The sequence below is a fragment of the Pundamilia nyererei genome, unplaced genomic scaffold (genome assembly GCF_000239375.1).
Source record: "Pundamilia nyererei isolate P.nyererei 1_Seehausen unplaced genomic scaffold, PunNye1.0 scaffold00056, whole genome shotgun sequence".
Classification (NCBI taxonomy): Eukaryota; Metazoa; Chordata; class Actinopteri; order Cichliformes; family Cichlidae; genus Pundamilia; species Pundamilia nyererei.
The window spans coordinates 237,946-248,088 of record NW_005187457.1 but is presented as its reverse complement, the minus strand read 5'-3'; the positions used below and the strand labels follow the sequence as shown (position 1 = coordinate 248,088).

Genomic DNA, 10,143 nt, shown 5'->3' with positions numbered 1-10,143 from the left:
ATGATATGCCATTGATTCTGTATTTGCCTTTCGTCCACCAGAAGAGCCCATCTATGCAAACACCCCCAACAAACAGCCTTCACCTCGGCCGTCCATGAGCGCAGCAGCGGTCAGCCTGAAGGCAGCTTCTTCCTTTCAAGACCCGCGGACCCCGAGTCCTGCCAGCAGATACGACGAAGGCAAACGGAGATATAGACACTGAACAAGTCACGGACCTCACAAACTAATGCCAGCAAAGGTCCTCACAGCTAATTTCACCGGGACACTGAAAGAAACTTTCCCCTTTCATTATTGTCGGATCTACATTTTGTTCATCTGGATTACTGGTTTAGGGTTTTTTCATTCAAACTGTACGTTTTTTAAAATGCGCAGGTGAAGTAGCTTTTATGAGCCACTAGATGGCAGATGATGAATGCGGTGTGAATGTGTAAATTCATGGTTTTGTTCCCTTAATTTTTGTATTGTATTACTTAATATTGAATATGATGAATACTGAATATTTGGAAATGTTTTCAATAGCTTTTGAATGGAGTATGGAGAAGATTTATACACAAATATGTGTATTTTTGTATATTTTTTTTAGAGGAGAGTAAAACGTTAATTTTTTATATATTGACTGCGTCTTTCTTTTTATTTTCAAAATAAACGTGGCTTTCTGTCGTGCTTAGGCTAACACATTAATACGTCCTCTGATAAAATACCTATTAAGTCGATTTAACATTTCCAAACAAACCAAAAGTCCGCACTTGGGAACATTAACAGGACTATGTCGTTGCTATCTGCTCGGTCGCGACGCCCAGCGGCTCCTATATAAGTAAAGGTGCGATCAAACACGTGACGTGATCAGGCGCTGCCTACCGCTGAGAGCTGCCTGTCGGATAATCACTCCCTGCAGGAATTAGACGTGGAGTGAACGTTACAGGTGGAGCAGTGAAAAAAAGAGCGGAGCTGGATTCAAGACGGGAAAGACATCGGCACTCTGAGTGGTTTAATATTAAAACTAACTACTGGTAAGTGCGAGTTAGCCCGCTGACTCGTTTTTTTCTTTCCTTTTTTTGTTATTGGTGCAGGTTTTTCCCATTGGGCGTGTTATTTTTCCACTGCGCTCGGGCTTGTTGTGGGAATTGGATTGCCAACCTGAGGGGTGGAGAGGTTGCAGAGACAGCGCACTGCAAATTCTCTGACTTACCTTAAGATTATAGGATATCCTAATCTAATAATAGCAGCGGGGCGTTAGAGTAAGCAGTAGTAGGATATACTTACAAACTCTTGCACCAGCAGCAGCACGGATAGTGTTACACTGAGAGAGACGCGCTCATCAAACTTGGAGGGGTCGCGCGTTCCCTGCAGCCCTCAGGATTAGATATAGCAGCGCTACGGGAGCGAGTGTGTGGTTGGATCCGGAGGAGAAAACGCTTTGAATCGCGAGCCAAGCTGTTTTATAAAGCTTAAGCACACAGATTTTTATTTTTTTTTCCTCCGCTGGAAACCAAGCATATAATTCACAGACTTCAGAGACATGAATCAGTTCTTAAATATAGTGCGCAGAAGGAAGCATCAGCATGTTTAATCTTTTGGAAACGTTTCTCTGCGCACACACAGCTAGAAAAAAAAAGAAAAATCAATACTGCTGCATCAATAATTCACACATTCTCAAATAATTTATTAAAAAGCAGCAAATTTTCATTGTATGCACATTATCACTGAACCGAACTTGATGTTAAATTGAAGCGGATATTCGAGGGCATTTGTGGTGGAGGTTTAGTGATGGTGAGAATTGTACCAGGACGAGTGTGTGTGGCTCAGTGAGCAGACGATAGACGATGAAAGGCTTTCAGTTCACTTGCTCTGGGGATTGCCCGATTGTAGCTGTCATACTGCAGCTACATTAAGTGGGTTCATGGCTGATAATAGCACTTACATTGCTCTAAGCTGGAGATGATGCAGATTGTGTCTGTTTCGCTGTGATTGCATGTATATGATTCATCTCCAAAAGAACTTTGGAGTTTATTTGACAGATAACTTCTTATAGTTCGCAATCAGATTCTCATAAACTGCGGTTCTCAAGCCTATCCAAGCACGACCCCCCCACCCCACCCCCAATCAGTAGGTGAGTCAGATTTGTTATCAATCATTAACAATAACAAGGACAAAAAAGAAAGCTAGTTAATTTTTTAGTGAAGGTCAGCAGGACAGCGTCAGCAAGCCCTTGTTTTCCCAACATGCTCTTTCTTTGCATATTGATCATCAGATTACCCCCACCCGTCTTCTTTTAAGTCTGTGCCCCCAGTTTGAAAACCACTGCTTTCGACTCAGACAGTCAGCAAAGTGGCTTTCAGAGATTAGATAAGTCTTGGAAACCACAACAGGAAAAACATCTTTTTGGTTGTCACATCGTAACTGGCTGGCACCAGGTTTTTAAGGTCTAAGCTCAGAAAGCAGAAGGCATATTGCACATAGCAGTTTATTAAGACGACAGTTCTTGGATTTAAAATGAAATGAATAATAACATCGTAATGGCAGTAAGTGAAGGTTTACAAAAACATCAAGATTCTCTTGCCATCCCAGTAAGAATACACCTTAGTGTTTCTAAGAAAGCTGAAAGAACTAATTCAGTGATAATTAAAATAAAGTGAGACATGAATTCTTTGTACTTTGCTCCTTTTTGTCCTCTGTAATGTTTTATGGTATTATAATCTAAATTATCTTCTGGTTTTTGCTGGCTGTTTGGCCAAAGTGAAACACTGAGCTGATAGCACTGGTTTAAAAAAACACACACCCTTTTTCTAAAAAACAGTGTAAGAGTTGTGAAGTAAATTCTTGGTGTTGATTTTTAAATCTAAAGAGAGGAGCGCCCCACACTTTACGACCTGCACAGACTTGCCTGGGTGTGTGTGTGTTTTTCTGCGTGCGTGCATGCGTTCATGCGTGCATTTTGACTCAATAACAATTGATATGTCAAAACAAAAGTCAGTATCTTATTAAACAGGCTTTTGCTTTTGTTATTGTGTTGCTCAGTTGTCACTTTCATTCCAGTTAATGATATTGTCAGTTGTGCTCTGGCGCAGTCCCACTGATTTGGGCCGTAGCTTAAAAACTGTACACGCTGCATGTTTTTGAAGTATTGCTCTCAGCTAATTACAATCCTCCTGCATATCAAAACAAAAGGTGGGAAGCTACTGTCATTGTGATAAAAGAAGGGGGGCTTTTTCTTTTTTAAGCAAATGTGAGCTTGCACAAATATAACCCGGTGCTGAACTGGGGTGTGTTTTCCAGTGAATAACAACAGTCTGTGACACACGGGGTGTCAGGGGTGAAAACCCTCCCACTGGCGCTTTCCTGTTTAGGCCGGTGTGCTGTTGAAATACTGTATCACAGCCAGCTCACCAGCTGGCCTGCCAGTGGACAGCTCAGCTTACGCCCAAATGGCAACAAGACGTAGAAAGAGGCAGTAGACGACCAACCAGTCGGCCAGTGACTCAAACAGAATCAAACCTGAATAACAGTTTGTCAGGCCAGAGGTAAATCAGTTACTGCCGAAGGGGACCTCACCCATAGGGCTCAGCGTAGTGCCGTCATTTAAGGCGTACACCAAAGCAGTCATGGCTCACTCCAGCTGTTTGACTGACTGCTTTTTGGATGTATTATGACTCACAGGGATGACAACAGCATGCAAGTCTGAGCACGTCTCAGACGCTGCTGCTGCATGAGGTTTTTACTTTGTTATCAGCACGCAGTTGTGTTGAGAATCCATTGTAGAGGTTTTTGGAGATGGCGTGGAGGCTCCTAAAGAGGCTATAAATATCCCCATGCTTCAAGTGGTTCCAGTGTCTTGAGATACTGCTGCCAGGCTTCTTCGGCGCATTGAACTCGTTCATGTGCAGCTTTTGAACCCACAGTTGTTCGTGTTGTACCGATTGATGAGTAAAAACCCACTTGGAGTCCCTGTGCTAACCTTTTTAGAATGTTGCTTGGTAGGAAGGTACATGCTGACATTTACATCTAGATGTATGGAGATGCAAGGGAACAGTTTTAGTCACAATCTTGTTAATTCTGTGAGTACTGTTTGACCTCAGATCAGACTTTAAATGTCAGTGATTTTAAACAGAAGCAAAAGAAGTATAGAGATTAGAAAGTGTTGTTCATTGCATGCAGGTTCTGTATACTGTCTGTGTGAGCAGTATTAGTCAGTGAGTGAATACTATAGATTTGCTCTATAGTCTGACACAAAGGGAATATCAAGTTTTTCAGAGCTGCATAATGAAGTTGCGTGCTCAGTGACGGGTCCGTGAGCAGGTTTTGCTGGCCGTACTGGAATTTTCATCATGCCCTTATGAAAAATAATAGTACACTAGTCTTCCATGACATAGCTTTTGCCTCAGTGAAGAGCACACCCACGCTGATGGCGGTTTATTTTTGTTTTTGTCACTAAGGTGTCAAATAAACAAGAGGAAATCAAAAAAGCTGGGGTTCACTGTACAAAAGGTCAAATCCTTTAATGTTAATAAATGGTTCACCATTTAAAATGTAGTGTTAAAACATCTTAGGTCCAGTTTTACTTACCAGAACTAATAAAGGTGTGCTACTGATAAAAGGCCACTGTGTAATAAGCCATAAAGTCTTAGGGGCTGTATTGCTAGTAAGCCATTATGTAGAGCAGAGGTGTTATGCAACCGTGTGCATGACAAAAAGGGTCAAACAGTCCATTGGTGTGTCTTTCCTGATTAAAAATAAAAAAGCATTCTAAAGAAATCCTTGACACGAATCTGAAATGTAAAATTAATGTTCGTTTCCAAGGAAAAATAAATCCTGAAAGGTGCGGCACCTCTTAAAATAAATGAAATCTTTACTTCCTTCTTCCCTTATTTATTTGATTTCAATACAACTCGTATCTCCCGTTTGACTGCGATTGTTTTTTCCAAGCTGCTCGCGGTGTCACAAACCCTGCTCGTATGCGGTGAACAAAATCTGATTTTTCTTTTTGGCATGATCAGAGAAGCAGCACATTTTCTAATGTCAAAGTCTGAACATGCATCAGCGTGCGCTCACATGCAAGAGAAGCAATGACCAAAGACATGAACGAAACACATTTTTATATCAAAATATTAAAAGCTGCACTTCTAACGGGCTATCTACTGCTGGTAATGTAAGAGGTGTTGTTTCTAGTTATAAATAAACAAAGAATGACAACAAATTTTCATTTTTCTACACTCTTTGTTTTGTTAGCCTGCAGTCAAACACTGATTTTATCTGTAGCAAGGTATAGGGTTTTTTTTTTTTTTTTGTGGAGGTACACGTTTAATAAATAAACTGCGTGTGCTTCTCGGGGATCACTAAATGGATACAGACAACATTATCTTAGTGACTAGCTAATGAAGATGCAATTTCAGCTTGTTCTCCTGCCTTAGGAGGCAAATTAATGCGATAAATAACTAATTAATGCGTTTAGATTAATAACGTACAATCCACTGATAAAGCAGTGGGGCCTTTTTACTTTCAAATTCTCAGACTTTTAGGATTTATATAATTTTTTGTCAATTCATTAAGCGACTTCCAGACTAAACATAACCTAAGGGCCCCATTGCGAATGGAAATCTGCATCATATGTGTTGTAAATCCCTCAGCAGTGCACTGTCACACCTTACGCTATGTTAAGTGTGGGAGAGCCAGAGGAAAGGACGACTGTTGCGTGTTGTATTGTTATTGTGGCCATGCCTACCTGTCTGCGCCATCATGACCTATCTGCCAAAACCTCTGAAAAACAACCTTCAGTTATTCCGTTCAGCTGTGGCGCTTAACCCACAGTACCCTCAGCCCCCAACAGGCTGTGGTAAAAAGCATGCAACATGTCACCTCTTTGACAACACAGGAGCAGTCCTGTACATGCAGCAGCTCGTCCCACTGTGTCAACTAACAACAGGGTGGGAGCACAGCAGGTTAGCTGCAAAATGCACAACCCAGACTGCTCAAAGACCCAGGGGAGTTAACGCTTAGCTGTCTCTCAAGGAAATATAGATACTGTCATTTTTTCATTTCTGTCAACAGGCGAGGACTGTACGGTGTTTGAAAAGATGCATCTTTACTTTTTACTTTTACTTAAATCTGAATAGCACATGCAAAGCAGCTGTGTACTGCACACCCCATTTTATTTATTTCTTCTTCTTCTTTTTTTTACCTTGCGAATCTGGTCTCGAATATGCTCTGTGTGTTATTCTGAGTTAAAGTGCCTTGATGAATTTTGAATGAGGCTGCATCGCTCAGTTTGTCAAAACACAGAGAATGAATCTCGCCAAAGAAGTGGTAAGTCTCGATTCCACATGAATCCCAGGGTAGGGATGGAGTTCGTGAGCTGTGAATTACCGTGATCTGCATGCATGCCCAAACCTGAACTGATCCCCGCTGCTGCTTGAACCCTGCTGAGTCCAGAGGAAGCAGGTTCTTATCAGGGAGGAAGACAGGAAGATACAGAGAGTGCAGGAGGAAGAGAGAGAGTGGGGGTGGGTGGGCAGTATATGGCACTCTGCAGAATTTCACTTAACATCAGCTTCCTTTGTGAAGTTTACTGTTATGAGTTGTCATAGCTTTAGCTGTAAGTGGTGCCAGACATCTCTGGTAGAAAAACATGGTTATATTTGTCTCTGTTTAGCATACTGTCTGGGTCTTCAGGATTTAACGGTCAGCAAACAGAACATGTTCATTTATGACACTTTTCCCCACCTTAGTATTTTCACTACTATCTTTAACTTGAAAGGTGTTGCTTATTTTTAATCTGGCTCTTTTGAGCAACCCAAATTAATAAAAAAAAAGAAGGAAAGAAAGACGGAAGTTCTCCAGGAAACGAACAAAGTGTTCATCTTAAGTGGTCCTCTTTTTCCCAGTCTTGCTTGCTGTCACTTAGATAAACTTAGATATACAAAGGGAGCTAAAGTGCTTGTTTCAGGCAGTAGATGAACTGGGGGGCTACATGAGGACCCAGTATAATGTAAAATAAAAAGGATTATTTTGAATTGTGAGCCATGCAGAGTGACTCTTGTAGAGGCCATAAGTCCATATAAATGAGAAGAATAGGTAGCAAGGGCATAATAGTAGGGGTATTTTAAATTTATATTGCCCTGCATAAAAATCATCAAGCATAACAGAGATAAAATGAAAAGAAATAAAGTGTTGGAGGAAAACCAGCTTGCATTGAAAATTTTCAAGGGAATGTAGCCATCTTTTAATGGATGTAATATTTCCCGGTTTGGTATTAAAGTCAGGTTTTCTATTTCATGGGTCTCTTTGATTATTTCATAGATGTTTTCATATCTCTTCCAGAAGTGGGCTGCCGTGAAAATGATCTCCTCCAGCATCCCTCACCACTAGCTGAGCAGTATGGCTTCTGCTCCTCCTTCCAGAGAGGACACCAGCAGCTCGTTAGCACTGCGCTGGAGGCTAACACCGACATAGATTTCCAGCAAGTAGCTGCGCTCGACGTTCCCGGTTAAACATCTGAATGATTCACCTTTAGAGGGTCTCTGTAAGCAAATATGATGACTTGTGCCAGAGTGGCACATGTCCAGGACCGTGACATCACCATAGTTTAACAACATCTGGACTGACACTGTGGACCATGATCTTTCTCTGATTTCGTGCTTTGGTGGCGGAGCTGGATCTTGCAGCTCTTCCACACTTAGACAAACCTGGACTCTGAGCCATGTCTCTTCTTTTAGCTCTGAGCATCATCTGTGGATTGATGCTCCATGTTTGTTTTAGTGCCGTCAATACTGACTATTGTGTGCCACGAAAGACCGTGCCCTACCAGAGTGAGTCAGAGATTCTCTCACCTTCTCCAGTAATATGTCGTAGAATTATTCTTAGCATATTCTTTCTTCTTGTGGGCTGAATCAGAAGTAGAAGCTAGAGCAGTTTTGAATATTTTTACTGTGATTTATGACCCAGTAGTGCAACTTTAACATCTCTTTTTTTGCCGGCTGGGACAAGTTTATTAGTTTTCAGTAAATTAGCATTTTGCTTTTTGCTGTGGGGGCATTTTTCCTACTGCATGGAGTCACAGTAGCTAACATGTGGGAGGTAAATAAAGCAAAAAACAGTGTATGATGCAGATTTCTCCGTGCAGATGAACTGAAGTTGTTCAGGGAAGAGGGGATTTACAATTACTCCACGATGCTGATGAGAGAAGACCTGGGTGTGATGCTGCTGGGGGCAAGAGAGGCCATCTATGCTTTGAATATGAGCGACATCTCAGTTAAAAATGCTACGGTAAGAACATGAGGAGTCTGTACACTCTGAACAGAGCTGTCAGATAATGTACATATAAAATACACACGCTGGAGCTGCCATGTTGCTTATTTTGTTTGATGAAATAGTAATTAGTTAACTTTTTTATCACTGTGGATTAAAAATGGAAGATTCATTAAACATTTATGATGTTTTACCACAGCACTGAAGCCATTTCCTCAAATAATCAGTAGCCCTGCCAAAGATGGACTTATCATGCTTAGATGTGATTTGTATTCATGGTTCTTAACTTTCTTTTAGGTTATGCTGTGATAGCACTGGCTTAACACAGTGAAATATTTCAGTACTTTACAAAGAAAATAAAAAAGGAAACAGCATTTTGTTTCTCGCTGGTTTGCAGCTGATAATAGCTAATAATAGAGGTTGTTAATCAATAGTTAATCAACAGCTAGGCTGGTATACAGTACTGATTTATTGCATACACTTACTGGCAATTCTGTTAGGTGTATCTGTTTAAGTGCAACGGCAATATCTGATCAGCCCATCACATGGCAGCAGTTCAGTGCATTCAGGCATGTAGACAAGTTCAAACCGAGCATCAGAATGGGGAAGAAAGGAGATTTAAGTGACTTGGAAGGTGGCACGGTTGTTGGTGTCAGATGGGCTGCTCTGAGTATTTCCGAAAGTCTCAAATATCATTCACAGCATATTAAATATCTTCCCTAAAATCCACTGTGTCAGGTTTGTCGTATAAAGAGAAGAAACATTTCATATTTGCACATCTTTCAGATGCTGTGAATTATGGCCAAATGTTAGGTCACATTACGTACAGTGTTTTCTCACACATCATTTCATTCTACATGACCACTGCACATTTGCATGAGATATTTCAATAATAATGGTTCTGTTGGACTCTGTTGTTTGTTCATAGCTGTAGATACATGTCTAACAGTCAGAGGCGAGGAGTGCTTTGCCAGCTAACCGGTTCATGCTTTTAGAGCACGCTGACAGGTCTCGAAAAACAATAAATTGTGAAAGCTGTAACTGGACTACTACTGTGTGGTTGCAACACCATTCCTGAATGCTTTGACAAGACTCTTTCGTTTTGTTGGTGCAGGTGTATTGGCGGGTGACTGAGGATAAGCAGAGGGACTGCACTTACAAGGGAAAAAATGCAGAGGTTTGTGTAAAGTCGTTCAAAACAAAAGCTTTGCACTAGACAACTTTTACTTCGGGGGCATTGCCGCAGCTGTAAAAGATGACCACTGATTGAAAGTTGTTTACTCCCCCCTCACATTTTATCTTAGCACATGTGTAAATCATTTATATGAGAATGATTTTTTTCCCCTTTTCATGTCTTTACATGGAATTCTCTTTGAAGCACTTGGCTCATATCTTTGTGCTGAGAGTCCAAATAAAGGCACAGGAAGAAAACGCATGTGCACAGCCCTGACCTTTTGGTCACCGCGAGCTGCGGACAGCATGTGCAGTCACTATATGTGTAAACGGAGCGGAAGGCTGATTTTAATTCCAAGATGGTTTGTATTTTTTTTAAAAGAAGGAAACCTTCCTCAAAACGGGCAGAGCAGTGGAGCTGCCGAGGGAAAGCACACGATACAAAACTGTAGAATTAAAAAATATAATTTATTATATTCAAATAGTTAAAAATGTAAAATGAAATAAAACAACCTTGGCCAAGGAGTGACACAATAAAACACAACATTAAAAGTCCAGTGGAATCCACCACGGCCTAAAAGTCACAGAAAAACTAAGAAATCCAGCGTAGTAATAAAAGAGGGAAACCCAGCAGAGTCCTCGCCTTCCTCCTCGCATTCCACGTCCTGGTGCACTGAAGAAAGGGAGGGAGCGGCAGTCACTATTCCTTTGGCAGTTTACTTTATAAAA

The 10,143-nt window shown here is 41.1% G+C and overlaps 2 protein-coding genes across 3 annotated transcripts in view; both read left to right on the top strand.

The window, feature by feature from the left end:
• The window catches only part of LOC102192601 (uncharacterized), an 8,423-nt gene extending 7,841 nt beyond the window's left edge, over positions 1 to 582 (top strand). The window contains exon 4 of the mRNA XM_013911089.1: positions 42 to 582. Coding sequence (XP_013766543.1) covers positions 42 to 202 — 161 coding nt within the window. The 3' untranslated portion in view covers positions 203 to 582. The remainder of the gene's footprint in view (positions 1 to 41) is intronic.
• Positions 583 to 837: 255 nt separating this feature from the next.
• Positions 838 to 10,143, top strand: part of LOC102200018 (semaphorin-4E) — an 18,181-nt gene continuing 8,875 nt past the window's right edge. The window contains exons 1-4 of one of the 2 annotated variants that reach the window (XM_005733967.2): positions 838 to 1,010; positions 7,315 to 7,802; positions 8,117 to 8,259; positions 9,356 to 9,418. In XM_005733967.2, the coding sequence (XP_005734024.1) occupies positions 7,694 to 7,802; positions 8,117 to 8,259; positions 9,356 to 9,418 (315 nt within the window). In that variant the 5' untranslated portion in view covers positions 838 to 1,010; positions 7,315 to 7,693. Of the gene's footprint in view, positions 1,011 to 7,293; positions 7,803 to 8,116; positions 8,260 to 9,355; positions 9,419 to 10,143 lie in introns of both variants that reach the window. The other variant, XM_013911124.1, reaches the window with a different exon arrangement.